This window comes from Scomber japonicus, chromosome 5 (genome assembly GCF_027409825.1).
Source record: "Scomber japonicus isolate fScoJap1 chromosome 5, fScoJap1.pri, whole genome shotgun sequence".
Taxonomy (NCBI): Eukaryota; Metazoa; Chordata; class Actinopteri; order Scombriformes; family Scombridae; genus Scomber; species Scomber japonicus.
Window position 1 is genome coordinate 5,513,254 of NC_070582.1, and position 24,465 is coordinate 5,537,718.

Below are 24,465 nucleotides of genomic sequence, written 5' to 3' on the forward strand. Positions count from 1 at the left end.
AAAAAAAACAAAGTCACCAAGTAACACCGGAGAAAACATAATAATCTCCATGGAGGAAGGAATAAAGGGACTGAGAGCTGCTGATGTTCACATGCTGATGTCCTGCTGATGCTGACAAGTCTGTGCTCGCCTCTCAGGTTTTATTATTGTTGCAGTCTGACACATTCTCTCTCTCCCTCTCTTTTTCTCTCTGTCTCTCTCTCTCTCTCTCTCTCATTCTCTCTCTCTCTCTCTCTCTCTCTCTCTCTCTCTATGGCTCTCTCTCTCTCTCTCTCTCTCTCTCTCTCTCTATGGCTCTCTCTCTCTCTCTCTCTCTGTCTCTGTCTCGCTCTCCCCGTCACTCTCTCTACCTCTCTCTCTCTCTCTCTCTCTCTCTCTCTCTCTCTATGGCTCTCTCTCCTTCTCTCTCTCTCTCTCTCTCTCTCTCTCTCCCTGTCTCGCTCTCCCCCTCACTCTCTCTGCCTCTCCCTCCCTCTCTCTGCCTCTCCCTCTCTCTCTCTCTCTCCCTCTGCTTTGTCTCGCTCTCCCCCTCACTCTCTCTCTGTCTCTCTCTCTCTCTCTCTCTCCCTCCCTCCCCTTCCCTCTCTCTCTCTCTCTGTCTCTCTCTGTCTCTGCTCCCCCCTCTCTCTTCTCTCTCTCTCTCTCTCCCTCCCCCCCTCTCTTCTCTCTCTCTCTCTCTCTCTCTTTCTCTCTGTCTCGCCCTCCCCTCAATCTCTCTGCCTCTCTCTCCCTCTCTCCCTCCCTCTCCCTCCCTTTCTCTCTGTCTCTTTCTCTCTCCCTCTCTCCCTGCCCCCCCCTCTCTCTTTCTCCTTTTAAATGTGAACTATGCACATTTTCCACCTCAGTGCATGTTTCCAGGTGCTGTATGTGTTAATAAAAAAAGAGTTAGAAAGAAGAAGTGAGGTTAGACTAGACTTCTGTATCTCCTCACCCTTTGCATTGTGGGTAATGTAGACGCCACGTTTCGACAAAAGGAAAGAAGAATAACTGATCATCTAATAACTGTTATATGTTGAATATAAGGAGTTTAACCTTCGTGTCGTCCTCACGGGTCAAATTGACCCCGTCTGTTTTGACTGTTTTTCTTTCCTCCCTTCCTTCCTTCCTTCCTTCTTTCCTCCCTCCCTTCCTTTCTCCTTTCCTTCCTTCTTTCCTTCCTTCTTCCTCTCTCACTTCCTCCTTTTCTCCCTCCCTTCCTCCCTCCTTTCCTCCCTTCCTTCTTCCTCCCTTCCTTCCTCCTTTCCTTCCTTCTTTCCTTCCTTCTTCCTCCCTTCCTCCCTCCTTTCCTTCCTTATTCCTCCCTCCCTTCCTCCCTCCCTCCTTTCCTTCCTTTTCTTTCCTCCTTTCCTTCCTTCTTCCTCCCTTCCTTCCTCCTTTCCTTCCTTCTTCCTCCCTTCCTTCCTCCTTTCCTTCCTTCTTTCCTTTGCTCCTTTCCTTCCTTCTCCCTCCCTCCCTTCCTCCTTTCCTTCCTTCTTTCCTTTCCTTCCTTCTTCCTCCCTCCCTCCTTTCCTTCCTTCTTTCCTTTCCTTTTCTCCCTCCCTCCCTTCCTCCTTTCCTTCCTTCCTTCTTTCCTTTCCTCCCTCCTTTCCTTCCTTCTTCCTCCTTCCTCCTTTCCTTCCTTCTTTCCTTTCCTTTCCTTTCATCCCTTCCTCCATCCCTTCCTCCATCCTTTCCTTCCTATTTTTTCTTCTCAACACTGAAATGTGATTAATTTATTTTTTGTCTTCTCTGTGCATTTTTTAAAATGTACTTTTTGGGGGTGGGGATTTTTTTTCTGTATGTTTATTTCTTGAAAAACACAAAATCTTGTAAATGTGACTCAGACTGAAGGAGGTGAAGAAGTGTATGCTTTTGAAAGTGGTTTTAGTTTGTCATATTCTTCCATGATTTAGGAGTCACATGTTTATCCTGAGCTGTAATCCCTCCTCCGCTTGTTAAGACGACTGGATGAATCACTGTCGTTTTTTTATAGCCGGGTTGAATCTGTGTTTTCCATTTTAAAGCCTCTTCTAAGACCAATTAAGGACAAAGTATCAAAGTTAAGGGTATCTGCACATTTTCTAAGAACACATTTAATCACTTTAAACCTTTTAAAACCTCTTTAAGGAAAAATTAATAATAATGCCAAAGCAGGATTTTACTGTTGTTAGTGGGTTGAAATGGATGGAGGTTATTTATATAGGACTGCAATTAAGGACTCGGACCTCTGTCTGTCTCTGCATTAAAGTTAACCCTCCTGTTGTCCTCGAGTCAAGGAAGGAAGGAAAGGAGGGAGGGAGGAAGAAGGAAGGAAAGGAGGAAGGGAGGAAGGGTGGAAGGAACGAGGGAAGGGAGGGAGGAAGAAAGGGAGGAAGAAGGAAGGAAGGGAGGAAGAAGGAAGGAAAGGAGGAAGGAAGGAAAGAAAGGAGTAAGGAAGGAAAGGAGAAAGGGAGGAAGGAAAGGATGGAGGGAGGGAGGCAAGGAGGGAGGGAGGGAGGGAGGGAGGGAGGAGAGAAGGAAAGAAGGGAGGAAGGAAAGTAGGAAGGAGGGAGGCAAGGAGGGAGGGAGGGAGGGAGGAAGGAGAGAAGGAAAGAAGGGAGGAAGGAAGGTAGGAAGGAGGGAGGAAAGAAGGAAGGAGGAAAGAAGGACAGAGGAAAGAAGGAAGGGGGAAGGTGGGGGGGGAAAGAGAGAAGGAAGGAAGGAGGGAAGGAAGGAAAGAAAGAGGAGGAGGGAGGGAGGGAGGGAGGAAAGAAGGAAGGGTAAACAGAAAGAAGGAGGGAGGGAGGAAGGAAGGAACAGTTAAAACAGACGGGGTCAATTTGAATTTTTTGTCAAAAACTAAATTGAAGACATTTTAAGGATACTTTTTAAGGATTTGTGGAGACCCTGGCTGCTAACTGAGTCTTTACCTTTGGCATGGACAAACAGAACCCAGCAGAAGTTGAAGACCTCGGTCACCGTGCAAGGATGTCGCCTGGAAAACAAAGACAGGAGGGAAATTAAACAAGGCCACAGCAAGAGACCTTCAAATGATTACAATGAAATATATAAATGTGTTACAAGGACACTGATTCATTAGTGTTTAAATGTCCTGTCAAAATAGACTAAAACGTGGTGGCAAACATATGGCCCGTGGGCCAGAACCGGCCTGCCAAGGGGTCCAAAACGGCCGACTAGACAGTTTACTATGAAGATTACATTTTTCACCACAAATGTCTTTTATTTTGAAATTTAACGACTTTTCCTAAAGTGGCCCAAAATGCACAAAAATGAAAATATTAAGGGAGTAAGGAAAGGAGGGAGGGAGGAAGGGAGGAAGGAGAGAAGGAAAGAAGGGCGGAAAGGAAAGGAGGGAGGAAGGCAGGGAGGAAGGAAAGGAGGGAGGGAGGAAGGGAGGAAAGGAGAAAGGAAGGTAGGAAAGGAGGAAGGAAAGGAGGAAGGGAGGGAGGAAGGAAGGACAGGAGGAAGGAAAGGAGGGAGGGAGGGAGGGAGGAAGGAAAGGAGGGAGGGAGGGAGGAAGGGAGGAAGGAAGGAAGGAAAGGAGGAAGGGAGGGAGGGAGGGAGGAAGGAAAGGAGGGAGGGAGGAAGGGAGGAAGGAAAGGAGGGAGGGAGGAAGGGAGGAAGGGAGGAAGGTAGGTAGGCTTTAAAACTCAAAGTGGTGGTCGCAGCTGGACTCTCGTACCTCTGTTTGCGGCTGCGGTGGACGCGCGGCGGCTCCTCCGACGGCGCTTTGAAGATGGCTTTGAAGATGGGAACGTACTTCTTGAAGATGACGGCCGACACCGTGAAGTTTCTCTCCAGCTTCTCGGTGCCCTGACGGAAATCCTGCGGCAGGTTGGCCATGTCCTGCCACTTCTTCATCTTATTGAAGAACTCGATCAGGCTGCAGACGGAGAAACAGTGAAGAAATACACCAAAAAAAAGAATAAAAGAAAAAAAAGTCCTTCTTTTCCTCCTTCCTCCCTTTCCTTCCTCCCTCCTTCTCTCTTTCCTTCCTTCCCTCCTTCCCTCCTTCATTCCTTCCTTCCTTCCTTTCCTCCCTCATTCTCTCTTTCCTTCCTTCCCTCCTTCATTTCTTCCTTCCTTCCCTCCCTCCTTCTCTCTTTCCTTCCTTTCCTCCCTCCCTCCTTCCTACCTTCCTCCCTCCCTCCTTCTCTCTTTCCTTCCTTCCCTCCCTCCTTCATTCCTTCCTTTTCCTTCCATCTGTCCTTCTTTCCTCCCTCCCTCCTTTCTTCCTTCCTTCCTTTTCCTTCCTCCTTCCTTCCTTCCTACCTACCTTCCTCCCTCCTCCTTCCCTTCCTTCCTTCCTTCCTTTCTTCCTTCCCTCCTTATTCCCTTCCTTCCTTCCTTCCTTCCTTCCTCCCTCCCTTCCTTCCTTCCTTCCTCCCTCCCTCCTTCTCTCTTTCCTTCCTTCCTTCCCTCCCTCCTTCCTTCCTTTCTTCCCTCCCTCCCTCCTTCTTCCCTTCCTTTCTTCCTTCCTTCCTTCTTTCCTTCCTTCCTTCCTTCCTTCCTCCCGTCCTCCCTTCCTTCCTTTCCTTCCTACCTTCCTTCTCTCTTTCCTTTCTTCCTTCCCTCCCTCCTTCCTTCCTTCCTTCCTCCCTTCCTTCCTTTCATCCCTCCTCCCTTCCTCCTTTCCTTCCTTTTTCCTCCCTTCCTAACCTTCCTTGACTCGAGGAAGGACAACAGGAGGGTTAAAGTCAAAGTCTAACAGTTTAAATATGAAAATCCAAACGAATATTTTCATTAATGATTAATTTGTCTCCTTCGTTCATTCTCAGGACTTTTTCACGGCTTCTTAACACCTTTCAAGAAGTGTAGACACCCTTCGCATACCAGACAGAAACACCTATTTATACACCGCTGTAGTTCTCTGCTGCAGAGCTGCAGGATGTGTGAAGCAACAGCCTCAGGGTTTTTTTTTGTTTTGCATGTTTATTCATGTTTCTTGTCTGTCTTGCTAAACTTTTAGATCTGTCTCTTCCTCTTTCCCCTTTACAACACAGTGCTAGTGTGTTTTTATACCCTACAATGTCAGGAGTGGGTGTATTTGCAGTACTGCTGTAATGATTAGTCAATTAAATGATTAAATGATTACTGATTGACAGAAAATTAATCACAACTATTTTAATAACACAATAATTGTTTAAGTCATTTTTTTTAAGCAAAAATGCCAAAAATTTGCAGGTTGCAGCTTCTGAAATGTGAGGATTTACACATGAAAGTAAAGTGAATATGTTTGGGTTTTAAACTGTTGGTATAAGAACTTTTAATTATTATATATTGAACTTTTACTGTTACTGGAACTGGTATATTTAACTTAAAAAAAATAAATAAATATATTTTTTGATATTTTCTATTAATTTTATATATTTTTATATTAATTTTTTTTCCATATATATTTTATTTATATTTTTATTATTTATTTATATTTATTTACTAGTACTAGAACTGGTATATTTAACTTTTAAAAATATGTCTAAATATATTTTTTGATATTTTCTATTAATTTTATATATTTTTATATTAAATTATTTTCAATATATATTTTATTTATATTTTTATTATTTATTTATATTTATTTATTAGTACTAGAACTGGTATATTTAACTTTTAAAAATATTTTTAAATATATTTTTTTATATTTTCTATTAATTTTATATATTTTTATATTACTTTTTTTTCCATATATATTCTATTTATATTTTTATTATTTATTTATATTTATTTACTAGTACTTGAAATGGTATATTGTAATTTTTTATTTTTTAATATATTTTTTTCTATTTTCTATTTTTTTAGGTTACTCCTGCTACTGGAAGTTTTATATTATATTTTTTAATTTATTTATTATTTTTTTAATTTCAATTTTATATTTGTATGTATTTTTTAAATTTTATATTTCTACTACTACTGGCACTGTTAGATTGAAGTTTTTTCTAATATTTTATTGACAAAATGAGATTGCAGATTAATCAATAAAGACAATAATTATTTGCATTTTCTATGTACCTTAATAGTGTCACGTCTAGCAACCTCTCTATGTTGTTTTCATCAGTAACAGTCATCTTTTATATTTCGTGACAAACCAACACACAGATGCAGGGTCAGCCTTTCCTCGTCATTCTTCAGAGTAATATATATTTTGGTCACATATGATTATAGTGTTGCAGACGGACCTACAGTGGAGAGCACAGGTGCATCGCAGTCCTACCTCATTTCGGAGCAGCGTAGGATTCTGGTCAGAGAGACGTAGTTCCCCTCCACGGTTCCTTTCCCCACCGTCGGCACTGAGGACCTGCAGGCCACGTAGAGCGCACAGGCCAGCCAGTGCAGCTCGCTGCCCTGCACACGGAGGGAGAGAGGGGAGTCACAAAAAAGAGAGGAGGGGGAGAAAAAAGACAGGAAGGAGTAGAGGAAGAGATCAAAAGAGTAGGAGGAGATAAAAGAGAGAAGCATGAGTAGGTCAGATGAGGTTAATCTTCTCCCTCTTATACACATTTCAGAGTGAATTATTGCACTTAGCCTATTACTCCACTACATTAATGTGGCAGCTAGATACACGAGTTAATAATACAAACATATGACCAACAAATAAAGAATGATGTATTATTACAGGTTTAATTTAAAAAAGCCCTCAAAAGTCATAAGTTAGCCCAACTTCTAACAGCTGCAAAGTTAAAAGTCATTTACACATTACTACATTAATAATTAGAATGAAAATGATAGTTTAAATGTTTCTAAAATAGGTCATTTTGCATACAGTAAAAGTTTGATTTCATTACTTACACTGTGGTACTGCTACTAGTAAAAGTACCAATATAGTAATTTAAAAGGACTCCATTACAAGTAAAAGTCCTGCATGAAAAATCCTACTGAGTGATGTAGAATGCAGTATTACAGTAAAAGTACTGCAGTATAATGAGTGATGTAGTATGCAGTATTAAAGTAAAAGTACTGCAGTATAATGAGTGATGTAGTATGCAGTATTACAGTAAAAGTACTGCAGTATAATGAGTGATGTAGTATGCAGTATTAAAGTAAAAGTACTGCAGTATAATGAGTGATGTAGTATGCAGTATTACAGTAAAAGTACTGAAGTATTATGAGTGATGTAGTATGCAGTATTACAGTAAAAGTACTGCAGTATTATGAGTGATGTAGTATGCAGTATTACAGTAAAAGTACTGCAGTATTATGAGTGATGTAGTATGCAGTATTACAGTAAAAGTAGTGATATATTATTATATATGATATCATTAGATTATTAATAGTGAAGCATCAGTGTTAGAGCAGCATGTTACTGTTGTAGCTGCTGGAGGTGGAGCTAGTTTACACTACTTTATATACAGTTAGCTAGTTTACGCTACATTATATACAGTTAGCTAGTTTATACTACTTTATATACAGTTAGCTAGTTTATACTACTTTATATACAGTTAGCTAGTTTACACTACTTTATATACAGTTAGCTAGTTTATACTACTTTATATACAGTTAGCTAGTTTATACTACTTTATATACAGTTAGCTAGTTTACACTACTTTATATACAGTTAGCTAGTTTATACTACTTTATATACAGTTAGCTAGTTTATACTACTTTATATACAGTTAGCTAGTTTACACTACTTTATATACAGTTAGCTAGTTTATACTACTTTATATACAGTTAGCTAGTTTACAATACTTTATATACAGTTAGCTAGTTTATACTACTTTATATACAGTTAGCTAGCTTACGCTACTTTATATACGGTTAGCTAGTTTACACTACTTTATATACAGTTAGCTAGTTTATACTACTTTATATACAGTTAGCTAGTTTATACTACTTTATATACAGTTAGCTAGTTTACACTACTTTATATACAGTTAGCTAGTTTACACTACTTTATATACAGTTAGCTAGTTTACACTACTTTATACACAGTTAGCTAGTTTATACTACTGTAAAGTACAAAATACCTCAAAATTGCACTTAGATATAGTACTTAAGTAAATGTACAGTGAAGTTTAAATAACAATTTATGGAAAGATAAGATAATATTTAAAAAAGTTTGGGAATCAAAGCATTAAAGTGTCTCTTAATCTTTACAATACATATAATTTTATCTACTAAAACAGGATTTAAACTGAACTAAACTAGATTATTGTCCTCATCATTTCTGTTAACAGTGGCAAGAGAAGTGGAGTAATGGAGTAGAAAGTATATATATATATATTTCCCTCTGAAATATAGTGGAGTGAAAGTATTAAATAACATCAAATAGAAATACTCAAATAAAGTACAAGCACCTTTAAACTTTAAACGTATTACATTAGCATATAGAGTCATTAATCATCAGTCAGTCTGGTGTATTGTGTTACACTTTGCCATGCTGGAAATCCTCCCCTCTAGTGGCTTCCTGCTTATCCACACAGTGTTATGTATTACCATGTAATGTCATAACATTATAAATATTTGCTTTTAAATTAACAGGATCTTTAGTTTAACACTGCAGAACCAGTTTAGTTGAAATGGCTTACATCACATTTATACTCCTAACACATGGATATTAGTACTAGACGTTTTTATTTTTATTGGTTTAACATGTCATTCCGATAAATTGCATATTACTAATTTGTATTATGCTATTTTAATTAAGCAATAGAGAGTGTAGTAAGGTTAAAATTGTGTTAATGAGTTAGTGGATTAACCTATAGCTGCTGCTGCACTGTCACCGTGCTGCAGCAAATGTTGGACCGACGGCAAATTAAAATAATGTTTTGGTTTTTTACCTCTAGTGTAAAATTCCTGCTGATATTTTCGTAGGTTTTCCATGCTTCATTGCTCGCCTCTTCGTCCATATTCAACCCTCGACAGAGCTCTTCAAACCCGGCTCGGGCTTTCTGCAAAAAGTCGTCCTCGTCGCTCATTTTTTTTCCTCTTTCTTTTTTCCCTTCTCTCTCTCTTTCTCTCTTTCTTTCTCTTGAACAAACTTCAGCAGCTTCAGATGAAAGAGAGCAACGCCGACAACCCGAATTTACTCTGTTTACCTTGCTAGTAGCCTAAATATGATCTGAACTGGTGTTATTATCCGCGCTGTACGGCTCAGTACAGTGTGGCCATTTAAATGTCCTTTGACTGACAGCTACTACGCTGCGTGGCCCGCTTACGCTCCCGACGTACGGACAGCCCCGAGCGATAGCGTCATACGTCACTTATGGGCGTGTCTTCTAATGGTGAATAGCAGAAACAGCGTATCTTACCCCCAGCCCACTAAACCTGCGTAGTTGAGCATGAATGGGTGGGTCGACCGTCAGTCCAAACAAATACTACTACTTCCGGTTGTTTTTTGTGTTAGGCTGTTACGGTCGTTTATCAGGACAGCTGCCAGGAGAAGATTTAATCAGGATAGCATATCGTCTTTCGTGCAGCTTTCTGAAATATGACGTAAGGTTTAAAGTCAGTTTTTCCGCCCTGGATTTTAATGAAACCCAGCAGCAACACAGACAATGCATTTTAAAAACTACGTATTTCCAGCTGTGGAAGAAGTATTGATTAGTTTTGCTTAAAGAATGGGTTCACACTTTTTTCAACGGTGTCTTAAAACACAGGTTAGGGGCCTTAATTAACATTAAAACGTGTTTTTCTTGTGGTAATCATTCCTCCTGTTCATACTGACCATTAGAAGATCCCTTCATAATGTATAATGTGTAAGTGATGGAGAACTTAGTCCACAGTCCTCCTTCTGTGTAAAAAAAAGTGTATTAAAAAGTTGATCTGAAGGTAATATGAAGCTTCAGCCGTCCAAATGAGTCAAATCAAGTCTTCTATGTTACAGTGTTTTTAGTAATAAAGTTCCTCTTTTTGCTACAGCTACTATACTTCCATCACAGCTCAACAGGGAACACTAAGAGGGAATTTGATGCTTCATTTCAATGATTAATTTTAGATAATCTCAGTCAAAAAGGGCAGTTTCACAACAGTAATAACAATAATAATAACTTTATTTGTATAGCACCTTTCATACAAGAAATACAGCTCAAAGTAAGCCTTATTTTCCATGATACTCTAATTAAAGCTCTTTATTACAAAGTTTAAAAAGTGAAGTGTGAAAAGCTGCTGGTTCCATTCTGTATTACCATTTCAAATATTTCTTAAATCAACCTCCTTAAAGTTACTGAACACAGACACTCTCCTGGATAATGTAACCATTATATATTTTTATTCTGGGTGTCAGTTTGAGTTATTTAAATTCACAAATACTAGTTTCTGAGAAATCATGAGCCTTAGCTGCTGTTGCTATGGAGACGAGGCCAGTCAGAGGTGTGAATTCAAAATGCTTCCTTGTAGGATTTGCAAAGAAAACATATCACTGTGATCAACAAATCCATCTAAAATTGATCCTGAATTTTAAGCTGTGTGATTTGATGTTTCTTGCTGAAATGCACCTTGGGAGTTGTAGTTGACTTCTACCCTTCGGTTTTCACGTCCACAGGCTTGTTGACAGATATTTTCTTACATAGTTGTCCATCTTTTGTGTGATAATTCAACCAGGAGAGTCTTATCTTGATCTAAACTATAAAAGAAAGAGAAATGAAGAAGACTTTTAGAGCTTGAACCAGGTGTGCCTTAAATACCTCCTCACACTTCACTCTTCAACTCTTTTCACATCCACTGTTTGCTGGTTAACACTAAATCCAAGTTAAAGGGCAAATTCACAGTTTTTCAAGTGTGTCTGTCAGGTGTCCACATGAACAGTGAAATAGGTTTTTCCCCACTGTAATCATTCCTCCTGTCCATACTGACTATTAAAAGATCTCCTTTAAATGTGCTTTCAATGTAAAGTGATGGGAGGACAAAATCCACAGTGTGTCCACACAGTCATTTAAAAGTAAATGTGAAGCTTGTATTCAGCTTCATCAGTCTCAGTTAGTCATATCAAGTGATATCTGACACATTTACAGTCTTTTTAGCATCAAATTCCCTCGTTGTGTTTCCTCAGACAGTGTCAGCATGAACAGGAGGAAAGATTATGGCCATAAAAATCAATTTCAGTGCTATTATGGGCTCCTTACTGTTGTTTTTAGACAGACTTGAAAAACTGTGATCCCGTCCTTTATGCGATCAGTGTTAATGGAATAATGACAGTATGTATCTGGATCTTTACTGAGCTGCAGGCTTAAGTTTTGGTTGAATAGTCTTTGGGTTCAGTAGTCCAGTATAGTCACCAGGTTATAAGTCAATGTGTCTCTGATGACTTCAGCAGTGCAGTACGCGTCTCCGTCATATGGTTCTATCTCAGGTTGGATTAAATGAATAGACGCAGGGGCCAACTCGGCGTTCCACTCAGGAAGGAAACAGTCGTCCAGATTTTCACAGATGTTGTGCAGAACGCAGCACGCGGCGACGACTCTCGGCATCATCGTGACGTCAATGTCTGTCTTTTTCAGCAGGCACCTCCAACGTCCTTTCAGCTGAACGAAAGCCGTTTCAATCACTGAGTGGGCAGAGGTGAGCGTGTAGGTGTAGCGGCGCTGCTCGAGAGACAGCTGGTGCTCCTGACTGTATCCCTTCATCAGCCACGGCTTCAAGGGGAAGGACATGTCGCCGATCAGATGGACGGGGATCTCCACTCCGTCGGACAGGATAGACTTCTGGAAAAGAGAAGAAAAATTAATCATATTTGATTCAATAGATTAGATAAAAAAGGAAATGCCTGTGGTTTTATTTTAGACTGTGTGCTGTGTACACAGGTTTTTAAATTTTATTTCTAGGTGTTATATCTATTAGATCGTTTCTAGATACTGCAGTGCACTTTTTAAACACTGAGTTAATACATATTTTTGTTTTATTAGTACAACTTTTGAGTATTTTATTAAGTTTTTTAGTCGTTTCCATTGGATAGGTAGATGTGTTTCTATGTGATGTTACGTATGAGAGAGTTTTAATTGTTGATAAGGCAAAAACATTTTCATATGGTAATTTTATCTGAATTCAATTGACTTTCCTTCACCTGAACTGAACTGTTTTTTTTATTTGTATTGCTTGTGTACTTACTTATTATTTATTTTTCTTTATTCTTACTCTTTATTTTTACTATCCACTTGCTCCTGTATTAGTCCCACAGTGGGACTATCTTCTCATCATCTAATCTTAAAAACAGAACTCCTTGTATACTGCCATCTACTGGGTACTTATCTGAATACATAATAAGCCTGTTGCAAGATTTATTGGGTTTTTGTTTGATTCACATTAGAAGACTTTGTACAAACATGCTTTTATCAGATACAGAAAGGATTTTAAATACTTTTATCTCATCACGCCTGGATTACTGTAAGATAGTTTACATGCCTTAACAGAAAAAGACACGGACCATTCATCCGTTTAAACTGAGGAAACAGGTTTGAACATCACCCTGTTTTTACTCTGACTTCCTGTATGTTTCAGAAGTTGATTTCAGGGTTCTTTTGATTTACTCTCATGGCACTAAATGGTCTGACTGATTATATCTCAGTCCTTTTATTCCCGTATGACCCTGCTCACACTCTGAGATCCTTGAGCAGGGGCCGTCTATCTATTCCAGACACTTGGCTGAAGACTAAGGGGGACAAAGCTGTTGAAATAAGAGCCCCGAGGCTCTGGAAATACAACAGGCTGAGTCAGTGGCTTCTCTTAAATCCAAGCTTAAAATATACTTTTATTGCACTGCCTTCTTTTTTAAAATTATGATTCTGTTTTCTTTATTGTCAGCCTGGGTTTCCCCTGGTTGTTCACTTGGCACTTTTATTCTTTTGCTGATTTGTTTTGCATTCTATAAAGATATAATTATTATTATCATCATTTATGATTTCCAGAAAATGTTCCAGCTTGATATCGCTTATCATAATACATATTTTAAATGTGTATCCATGTCAGGAGATGGTGTTATGGGGACTTTTGAAGACCCTGTACGCTCACCTCTCTGGGGAACAGGTAACCATCAGGGCGGTCCTCTGCTTTCAGGTACAGGTCGGAGCTGGAAAGCACTGTGGCATTGCTGGTACTTCCAGGCCAGCCGGCGTACACGTCAGTAAAACTGTCAGAGAGGGAAGAAGTTTGGAGATTTTTATTCCTTGATTTGATGTTAACATATTTGGCCAATAAAGATTTACAGTATTTGTACATTTACAAACAATACCAACTGTAGGAGCCTAAATACAATTTATTTATGTTTGATAATTAGCATGTAATAATTTCAGTTCATATGTAAAACAGCAGATTTAAAAGAAATTTACAAGTTTATGTATTTGTAGTTCATATTTGCAGTAATGTGAAAGGTTAATTGTTTAATTATTTGTACTTAAAATGTATGTGGATATTTTAACATGCAGAAAAATTAATTTATACTAGTCGTAACATTTGTTAAAAGATGATTATTAATGTGGCTTTCTATTAACTGTGCACCTTTAGGTAGGGTTAGAGGAGGAGGGGGTGTGGTTTTTAAGTATATAGCCAGGCATGTTGACCTCTCTCCTTTTCTCTTTTTAAATAACGATCCTTACTGTTTGTATCTCCAATAACTTTGGAATTGCTCTGTCTCATCTTTTTGTTTTAAAGTAAATATTAAAATGTATCAAACAGTCGCTGTTGATTTTTTAAAAAGCAGATTCAGAAGGGGGATCATTAAAGCATCAAGCTAAGGCTCCATTCTTCTTAAACCTACACCAAGTACACCTAATGTCACATTATTCTTTTACAATTGTGGATATAATCATTCTCAGCAAAGAATATTTATTTAATCAACATCTGAATTCGCAGTCAAGTGTTGAAGCAATGTCTGACACGTGACCCCAATCTGATGTTTGACGTCACCAGCCAGGTGATAACCTCTTGGTGCTGCACCTGCCAAGAAATCTCAGTACTATTAAGTGATGAAAAGTGAAGAGTAATAAATGTGTGCCTGTCCTGTTCAAGCAGCAGACCCTCCGTGTTTTGTATTTTATAACCTATGTAAGTATGGGTGTCTATAACGCTTTGTTACACAAGTATCTTCTTATTGCGAAACCCAACTGAAGGAACAATTTGATCAGTTCTTTCACAGCATGCATAATGCATGAAAAGCGACATCGCTCCACTGTTACAAAGTGAGGCTATGTGATTGCTTAGCAGAATAATCTAGTCTCAACACTGTCTCAAATGCCCACCTACGTCTTGCAAATTCTAGGAGGATCTGGAATGACACCCAGGCAGCAGCTGACTCCCAAATGTAGAGGAGAACTCAGGATAGGTTGTTGCTTGGCAGTGTGGGACTCCTGGTCAGAGAGTCTTTATGCCAAGAAGCTGCTGAGTCTGGTAATTGATATCTAGATCCTCATGGACAGTTCAAGGCTTTTGTACCAAAGAGTCTGTTCTTTGTTCTGACTGTAAATAGCAGATTGTTGTGCCAGTATTATTCTATAGCGGTGTGTATATATACACACATATGTCTGTTTTTTATAACTATATTTCTTCAAAACTTTATTTATGTTACATAGTTTGTTTCATGTTATTTAGTGTTCTTAATTTACATGATTTACATGATTTTTATTGAGTAAAATGTTTCAAATTGAAATTGGGAAAACAAAAACTGCACCACTCTAAACGTTTTTCCTACAACAGTTGGACAAATTTACACTAATATAAAAAACATTTTGTATAAAGGTGGGAACAAATCCACATCCAATCTCTAAGAAGCAGAAGATTAGACAAATAATGAAAATTTACAAGTGTTGAAAGAATTTATTTTTCCTAAGAATAGATAGAATATGTACAAAGAATGAAAAATAAATGACAAACATTAAGTATGAACTGTAGTCGATGGTAGAAGCTTCACATGGTTTTCATATGATAAGCCTCTACCTCGTGGTGAAGGCTGACCTTTGGAAAGAATAGAACAATTAGAAATCTGTTTAAAGGGACTTACTTATTGACTATTACCTTATTATTTATTAACTGTTTACATGCAGCTCTTGCTTAAAAACATTCATAGTTTAAAATAGCATTTGACCCCAACAGATGTGGCCTGGGTAGTCCAGATATACAATAATGTGCCCTTCTAGGTATTTAAAGTCTCAACATGGTGTGACTGACAACTACTAACTATACCCTTAAAATCTTTTTTTTTTTTTTCCAAGTGTTGCAATTGCCTTTTACACAGCAGTGGAGGCAGTGATACATTTTAAAACCATACTTTGCCCCCTGCTGCCTTATGTTTGCAACAACTCCTGTGTAGTAGTAGCTGGTACATCACAAAGCGCTCCATGCTGATGTGGATGATCCTGCCTTTGGGTTGATGCTCGTGACATCTCGTGTCCTGAAGACACCCGTAACCTGACTATGAACCTCTGAAGCTCTGCGATCTAACTATAGTCTTTTGTTTCTTTAACTGCATACAAACTCAACTTTCTAAATGTCTTATTGTAGAGTTTTTGGTATCTGACATTCGAGAATGACACTCTATATCATGAAATTGGCTTTTTTTCTACCTTTGAAATAATAAACAAACTGAAAAACTATAAACACAGTACAGACATCACCCAGAAAAAGACAGAAAGCCATCTGTATTCACCCACCACATAATTGCATTGTTAAAATAAATTTGAATTATTTTACTCTTACTGACTCTGTGGAGCCATCAGGTCTTCTTTCTCTTGGCTGGTGTGTGGGCGTGATACATGTGGTCTAGACAAGCCAGCTAGATCCAGGCTCCACACACTGGAGGGCTGAAGGCGATGCGTTTGCTGGCATACACGAGGATGCGGTTATGGAGAGACTCCAGCTCAGCAGCTGACCTGCAAATTCAGGATAGAAAGCAGTACTGTAAGTACAGCAGCTTTGTACAAGGAAAGGCTAAATAAGAAGTCTTTATCATTATTAAAAGTCTGACGAGAAATAATAAACGGTGTATACAAACCTTAAGTGCAGGTACTTCAACGTTGAAGACAATTTCAGAAAGAGCTTCATGAGCCACTAACTGTCTCCATCCTCCTCAATGGGACTATTTGTGTTTTGCGGTAACATAGAGGTCAATCCACACGTCCTAAAACAGAATATCACAAATATGAACTTTTCAACTTTTCATAAACAGTTTTTATATGGGTCAATGACATTTTTTGTGTGTCAATGTGTTTCAATCAAATTTAAAAAGGTAAACGTATGAATAACTTGCACACATTCTTTTTTTGTGGACCCAGCATCACATTTCTGCTTTTAATCCATTTTGAGAGAATATGTTAGAGGATTATGGCAAAAATGTCTAAGTGGTGTAACCATAAAAACTTTGTACCTTGTATTTTGTGTTTTTAAATGAAGTACTTATTTGTATAAGTTCTTTAATACACTGTAGGTGGATAAAAAAATGTAATATTTATCATTATTTTGTGGTTACACCATTTGACATTGTCAAGAGCATTCAGTCTTACTTTTGGTTAAAAAATGGTGCAAATGTCATTTCAAATTATATAAAACCAACACAAATACAAAATGTACATTTTAATAAACCCGATGCTGCTTTTAAAACTATTTTTAAAATATATTTTTGAATTGCTCATCTTGCCAACCCTTATTTGTCACTGACCCATATACAAAAACCATTAAGAAGATGCTGTGATTACATTTTTCCTATGATAATTTTCTCGAGCAAGTCATAGAATAAACATTAAGGCACAACATGAGTGAAGCCTCTGTTTTATACACTAAAGTTGGTTTGCATTGATTAGACAAGCTAAGCTATAACATTACCCTGACTAATGTAGAGGTACTGTAGTTATACTGAGTACTTTCAATAATACTAAGTAAAGTAAAAAATTGAATAGAAGTAATTTACCTCAGGCTGGCTTCTCACTGTCCTTTTTAAGTCGTGTAGCTCTTTCCATCTTGTAAACACAGCTCCAATGTTTACTGTAGTTCTGTCACTACTGTTTGATCCACTTCCTTTTTCCCCTCTTCAGTCTTCTTCTGTTTACCCTTTTTGGTAGTAAACATATTTGTAGGCAACAGAGGAATGAGCAGTTTCTTCATCACTGGTGGTTGTTTGCCTGTTGTTGTCTACTGAAAGTTTCTCCTGGAGTTGTGGTGATGGTCTTGAGCTACAGGGAGCTGATTGACATTGATTAATCACTCCATCTGCCTGTGATTGGTTCTTTTCATTTGGACTGGTTGTTTATTGGAGTTTACAGCACTCTGTGGATTGTGAGGGATCTGATTTTTACTTGTATCATAGATATCTGTTAGGATATGATGAGAATTTTGTACACATTTGACAAAAAGTGATTCTTATACAAGTTGCCTACAGAATCTTTCAATACATTTTTTTCAAGTTTGTCTTAAATCAACAGTCAGGAGTCCAAATGAACATGTTTTTCTTGCTGTAATCATTCCTCCTGTTCATACTTACCATTATTAGATTCCTTCATAATACACTTACAATGTAAGTGATGGAGGACAAAATCCACAGTCCTCCATCTGTGTAAAAAAAGTATTTAAAAGTTGATTTGAAGCTAATATGAAGCTTCAGCATCCAAATTAGTCAAATCAAGTCTTCAATGTTTCAACGTTACAGTGCCAAAGTCCCTCTTTTTGTTCCTATACTTCCACTACAGCTCAACAGGGAAACACAAAGGGAATTTGATGCTAAAAAGACTGTAAATGTGTCAGATATCACTTGATATGACTAACTCAGACTTGCTGAAGCTGAGTAGAAGCTTCACATCTACTTTTAAATAACTGTGTGGATACACTGTGGATTTAGTCCTCCATCACTTTACATTTAAAGCACATTGGAAAGAGATATTTTAACAGTCATTATGAACAGGAGGAATGATTACAGCCAATAAAACCTGTTTCACTCATATGGACACCTGACTGCTGTTTTAACACACACAACCTGCCTTTTAAAGGTGGGCCCCAGGTAAATTAAATGCACTCCCTCCTGTGCCCTTGCATGTGAATGTGTTGAATCTTCTTACCAGAACTTATGATCGACCACAGCCTGCAGGACGACAGAGTGCCAGCCTCTCTTGTTAATATAATGGTCCGGGTTTTCTCTAGGAGGAGCGACGGGGATGTGAGTGCCACCTATTGCCCCTGCACACCGCGGGTAGCAACGCTGCTGAAAGGCTCTCATAGTGTCCTCCAACCTCTGTCCACTCGGAAGAGACACAAACCGGTTATAGAGCCTGTCCACTATGGCTGAAGTGACCTGACGCACAATAATACACACAGTCGCTATCCCCACACCGAACATGTTGGAGATGGATCGGTACTCCTCTGCGCGGGAGTACCACCACAGGGCGATGGCTAGTCTCCGGCGTGGCTCGATGGGAGCTCTGTAGTTCGTCCGCCTGCGTTTAATAGTGGAGCCGATCAATTCAACCAGGTAATCAAATGTCGCTCTGGACACACGAAACTGCGCTTTCCACTCCTCGTCATTAAACAGCTCCGCGGCGGACCAGAAGTTCTCCCCTGCGCTCCGGTTGCGCACCCAGATGGGTCTATTCGTGGTGGTGATGACACTCAGGATGCCAGCGATGGAGGACAGCACGAAGGCTCTCCTCCTCCGCAGATACTGCCGCCGACGCCGGTCTCTCTCCATCATCTCCCGCATCCTCCGCCGCCTCAGCAGCGCCGTCTGCAGCTGGTACAGCTCGAACATCTGGTTACCCAACACCGGAGGCACATTCAGGCTTAAAATGGAGCAAAGTAACGCAGCTGTGAGGGATGAATTATCTTCCCTGTTAGGCTCCATTTTGAACTGGCGGTAAACAAACTTTCTTCTTCTTTGATACCTAACAGCAGCTGGCACCCACAAGTATCGCATTACTGCCACCTGCTGGTAGAAGTGGTGAAAGTCCTCGCATTCTGTACTGCCCCCTAGTGGTAGAAGTTAAGTACTACAGGAGGCGGATTGCCACTTTTAAACACTCTTAAAGATCTTCTGCCGTGTCCACAAACAACCAGTGTTTGGGAGTAACAAATAAATGTAACTGCAATCTATTACAGTTACTGAGAAAAATGTGTGATTAAATTACAGTTACTGATGAAAATGTTAATGATTACTAAGGGAGTTTGTAATCAAGCTGTAAGATAAATCATCAAAGTAAGTATATGTATATATTATAGTTATGGATAAAAAAATCTCTTGGCAGATAAAACATGTTTACTGGGTGATAATCAGTGTTTTTTTTTTGTTTTTTTTGCTTGCTAATAATTTTAAATATAGGTCAAATTTTAATCACGAACACTTACAGTGTAAACCATTTTCTAACACAACAGAGATGTTGATCTAGTTATTATTACATGCTCTCCTGTGTTTCCTTCCCTTTCTCACACTGCTGACTCTCTGAGGCATCATGTTATTAATATAGTCCTCGTCTCTGGAACAACCTGAACACCTGAGGGCAGCAGTGTGTCGAGAACTTGTTTTATTTGTTTCGTCCGTTTATCAGGGGAGGTACTGTGTATCGTTAACAGTAAAAATTCATTTTATTTTTTACTTTTGTACTCAAGTAAATTTCAGAGCTTGTGCTTTCTTACTTTTACTTAAGTAAAGGAGCTGAATCAGTACATCTACTTTTACCAGTTTTTCTTACACATACTACTCAAATACAGAATGTGAGTATTTTTTGCCACCTAAGTTCAGCTGATCACACAAAACAAATGCTCAAAGTGTGAGAAACAGCTGACATTACATTTCTTGGAACAACTCTGCTCACAACGGATTCGAAAATTCAGTTAACTCAAGTTTCAGTCACATACATTTCTCATCTGCGAACTTCCTAAACTGAAAGATTGTCTCTTTCTGCACGTCTACAATGGAAAACAGTTTCACATCTGCTTGCCAGACCAAGTGAAAGTATCTGAGTGAATAAAGGAAAAAAAAGGGTGAAAAGGACACATAAGTTTGTCTGTGGTGTGAAAAAAGAGGAAGATGCATTGACTTGTCTGAATTATGAAAAGAGAAGAGTCAGACTGAGATTGACCTACAAGCTGGACATCCTCTTTACAGTCACACTATGGAGCTCGCTTAATAGGTGCTAAAATGTTAAAATCATTACAGCAAAATATTTGTGTTTGTAATGTGAGGTTTAATGTCAAATCCTAAACCAACATTATTTGCATGAAGGTGTCTCTATTTGGGTCAGTGACAAATAAGGGTTAGCAAGACGAAAAATTCAAAAATGTTTTTAAAAATAGTTTAAAGGTTTAAAGGTTTTATGTCATTTGAAATGACATTTGCAACATTTTTCTTTTCCAAAAGTAAGACTTAATGCTCCTGAAAATGTCCCTTGGTGTAACCACAAATAATGATAAATATTAAGTATTTTAATCACCTACAGTGTATTTAAGTGCATTTATAAAAATAATGACTTAATTTTAAAACATCAAGTAAAAAGAAAAAAATTGTAAGTATTCCTTCATTTGAATTGTAATGCGTTTTGTCAATAACAAGCTGGACATATCCTAAAAACAACAGTTTTTTCTAAATAGGTTGGGGCCAATGATGTAAAATTTGTTAAAAACTATTTTGTTGTGTTGCAAAAGTGGGATGCATTTATTGCACATTTTAGTTCACATTTATTTTCCTGAATATAGTCAGATTTTTTATGAACAAATACTACTTACACCTGTTGGACACTGGGTGGCATCAATGAATGTAACCAGTATTTTTCATAAAAACTGCCTGACCATTTTCCTTCTACAGTCAAACACAATTAATTGTTGAAGAAATGGACACTGAAAATCAAATATGCCAGTCAACCAGGTTCAGTGAACTTAGTTTTTCATGTTATTTCAATTTAGAAAAAGGAACATCTGACAACAAGAAATGATTAGGATATTATATTTTAAAAACAGTCAAGAAGCAGTCATTGTAATTTAATTTAATAGATGAACTCATTCTTTCAACTTTAAATTCTGTCCTGAAATTTTTTTTTTTTCAAAAACAATCATGACAATTGCATCTTGAAATTTAACCCATGTGTTCTATCATAGGAAAAAGAAAAATTCAACAACAACTCATGAGTCAACTCATTACTTGTCTTCTATTGTAAATACAATTGATAAAAATGTAATCTGACAATACCCCCCCCCCGGTTTAGACCTGATCTATTCAATGTAAAGTGACCTTGAGATGACTTTTGTAGTAATTTGGCGCTATATAAATATATAAATACAGATTGATTGATTGATTGATTAATGGGAGAGGAAAGAAGAAAAAACTAAGTTCTGATACACAGATGTGTCTTCAGTTTTTTCCACTGCAAAGAACAGAGGATGATGCTTTGTTTGACTCTGGGAATAACACAGAGTCAGAGGACAGTGAGCTTGGTGAGACTTACTGCAACTTTTATATTTTATTTTTATTTTGATCCTACCTCTGATATTTCCTCATTGCAGATTTGTGAGAGTTAGGACAGTGTTTCCTCAGTTCATACAATACAACAGACGACTTTAGTTTTTCTTGAATTTTATTGTCCTCACCCGAAAGCAAACAAGCAATAAGCATAACAATTTGACAAATCAAATCAATGTAGTTAAATTCTTAAATTCTGTGAAGTAATCTAATAAAAGCTTAATATCAAAACTGATTTACAGATGGAATAAATGTAGATAAAGAGTTATATGATAATGACATTTCCCTTGGCAGAGTTTTAACCAAAATGTTAGGGGGGAAACTGATATAAATGTCAATTTTTCTAGAATAAATTCAATATTTAAAATTTGGGGGAAATCAAACTCAGGCAAAAAAAAAGTTTAAACCCTGTTATTTAAGATATAACCACAGGATCAAAGACATCTGAAATTAACTTCGAATTTCTGGTAAAGCTGCAATAATCTTCTGGCAAGTGTTGAAGAGGCGGTTGGGATGGGTGAAGGAGGATCTGCTGCTCTGTATAAAGAAGAGACAGAGTGACAAGTCAGCTTGTTTTCTTAAAAACTTGCTGCTGTTTCTCCATTCAGATGTTCAATCAGCATAGCAGCAACCAGCTTACCGTTTCAGGTCACCAGCTTCACTTTTTTAGTCCTTATGGATCTCAATCTTAGAAGGAAAAAAGTGTATTAGTGGTCTGTACATGTGACCTTTGATCTATATGACCTATGATTCACCAGTCTCTCCTATTGCAATTGTGTGATAACAAAAGTAGCCTGAATTAAAACAAAAAAACAAAACAAAACAGCACTAAAATTGTATTTCTGTGATATGCAGAAAGCTTTTTATTGAAGGAAATGATTACAAATGACTCTTTATTGATTGTAGTTTTTTATCACATTATTTTCCTTTGCTGGCAATTTTGACCAATTCCTGCAATCTTACTGCAAACAAAGAACATAAAACACTGCAAACTGTATCGCAAATTTTGATAACAGCTACTTCAATAATTACAACAACAAAAAAAGTAGTGATATCCTGGATGGACTGACTTAAGTGAGCTAACAATGCAATGTAAACATAATTCAGACATTACATTTTTCCACAAATTATGTTTGATAAAACAAATTAGTATGATATTTCAAGTAGAAAATTGTACGTTTCCCTAATAAAGGAATATCATCTCTTATTTCTTATCTTAAAAGGTTACTTTTTCAACTGTTTTCTCTTCTTAGGACTAACCTTAGAGGTTGAAATTTTCCACCAAATCGCACCTCCCGATTTTTTCCAGAATCAAAGCAGTCACTTTCCTGCAAACTGTTTTGTTGTATTTTTGGGTCATTATGTCTGCTATTTCGGCAGCAGTGTTTGCGCCTTCCAAACGAGCCGGTAAGAGGACACCGACCTCCAGAGGACATAGCAGCTCATCCTTCTGCAAATACCTCTTGAAATCTCCCATGTCTTTAGCACTCAAACGCTGCAGGATGTTTTCTAGTTCTAGAGCCATTGTCTCCCCTGCCACAGTGAGAGAAAATATTTAAAATCAGTTGTGAATTTTTTTGAAAGAAAAAAAAGGCTTATATAATATTTTATGACATTTCATAGTCAGTTAAAGAATAACATTTAACTGACTGGAATTGGCATTGGCATTGACATCTAACATTCCCATTTTCAAGTTACTGTCAAGTTGATTGTTAGTTTAGTTTAATTTATTTGATTGTTTAGTTTGAAAGGTAACGTGTAATTTAAAAAAAAAACAATCTACAACAGGTTGGAAGCCTAACATTTTCTCTTTTGTATTTAAAATAATAAGAGGTGAGAGCAGATGGTTTGAAAAGCAGTTAACATCCTAATCAGACTTGACTAGAAAGAGAAACATTTTGAACACTCACAGGATGTAGAAGCACGTGCTGACTGAAGATTCAATGGATCTGTAGGAGCTGATGATCAGAGAGCTGAAAGAAACAGTAGAAAGGATTCAGATTTGTCTTTATTTATACTGTCAGACTTCTTAAAACACAAGGACAGAAGCTGGTCATTGGTTGAAGGTCTGATAATTGAGTCTAAACTTGTCCAAATATGGTGATGATCTGTGTTGCTCTGCTGGTTTCAGTTTTATCAGTCAGGATGAACAGTGACAGCTGTCAGGTGACCACGTCATGTTCCTGTGCTGTCACTTAGCAAACATCAAACATGTTAAGGCAGTTCAGCTTCAGTGCTCTCTGTTATTGATTCTACAGTCTGTGAACTTTACCGAAGGGATGAACACCATTCTTCCAAAAGATATTCTCTCATTTGGTGTTTTGAGGATGGTGGTGGAGAGCGTTTTATGTATCTGCTGTCATTATAAATAGAGACACGTTCATACATATAAAATTGGTTTAGGATTTGACATTATATCTCACATTATAGTATAAACACACACATTTTTCTGTAATGATTTTAACATTGTAGCAACTATTAATCAAGCTCCATAACTGCTTTCCCAGCTTAGCCGCTGATATTGTTGATTACGTGCAGCCTGTAGGTCAGGCTCAGTTTCTCCTTGTTTCTCTGTTCATAAAATGTACCAATCAACTACATCTTCCTCTTTATTCACATTACAGACAAACTTATGTGTCCCTTTCACCTCTTATACATAAAGTTCCTGAAGTTTGTGATCCTGAGATTTTCTTCCTTCACTCAGATACTTTCATTTGATCTGTCAAGCGGTTGTTGCAGTTAAATTAATAAACTGCACAGAAACGGTCTACACTGCCACTGTTCGAGTGTTATCTGCCAATATATCTTAGAATTGGTCATTTATACATTTATTTTAAAGACTTGTATATTAAAACATTGTTTTGGCAATCTACCTTGTTCACATGTGGAGCCACTTATTTAACAGTGTAGTGCACTCTATGGCACTTGAAGTATGTGTAAATGAACCATTCATATTTTAAATGATTTATCACCCTGTCACACTCATTGTGCACTTCATGTTACTGTTTGTATGTATATATTTATGTATTCATTTATTTGTGAAATTGTCAATTTTCATATTTTTGTGGGTCTAAGGACCCACTTGAAAACGAAAGAAAACATGTTCACAACAGATATGTGTTTTTTAATGT

The 24,465-nt window shown here is 37.8% G+C and overlaps 2 protein-coding genes and 1 long non-coding RNA gene across 5 annotated transcripts in view; all 3 read right to left on the reverse strand.

Moving 5' to 3' along the window:
- Positions 1–8,919, reverse strand: part of rbl2 (retinoblastoma-like 2 (p130)) — a 28,289-nt gene extending 19,370 nt beyond the window's left edge. The window contains 4 exon segments of the mRNA XM_053318955.1: positions 2,889–2,953; positions 3,662–3,862; positions 6,191–6,321; positions 8,757–8,919. Of these exon segments, the coding sequence (XP_053174930.1) occupies positions 2,889–2,953; positions 3,662–3,862; positions 6,191–6,321; positions 8,757–8,894 (535 nt within the window). The 5' untranslated portion in view covers positions 8,895–8,919.
- Positions 8,920–14,802: 5,883 nt separating this feature from the next.
- On the reverse strand, positions 14,803–16,081 carry LOC128358622 (uncharacterized). 2 transcript variants are annotated; one of them, XR_008321401.1, is made up of 3 exons: positions 15,896–16,081; positions 15,601–15,773; positions 14,803–14,859 (listed from the first exon to the last, which is right to left on the reverse strand). It is a non-coding gene; the product is annotated as an uncharacterized LOC128358622 (long non-coding RNA). The 2 variants fall into 2 exon arrangements; XR_008321402.1 differs by having other exon boundaries at positions 14,844–14,859; positions 15,605–15,773.
- An 845-nt stretch (positions 16,082–16,926) lies between these two features.
- On the reverse strand, positions 16,927–18,699 carry LOC128358586 (uncharacterized). Of its 2 annotated transcripts, none has more exons than XM_053318917.1 (2): positions 17,949–18,699; positions 16,927–17,163 (listed from the first exon to the last, which is right to left on the reverse strand). In XM_053318917.1, coding segments are annotated over exons 1-2 (687 nt in total). In that variant the 5' UTR covers positions 18,635–18,699; the 3' UTR covers positions 16,927–17,162. The 2 variants fall into 2 exon arrangements, with proteins under 2 accessions (XP_053174892.1, XP_053174893.1); XM_053318918.1 differs by having other exon boundaries at positions 16,927–17,207.
- Between the last annotated feature and the right edge of the window lie 5,766 nt (positions 18,700–24,465).

Coding starts and splice junctions, on each gene's coding strand:
- LOC128358586 (XM_053318917.1), bottom strand. CDS start 18,634: ATGTTCGAGCTGTACCAGCTGCAGACGGCGCTGCTGAGGCGGCGGAGG.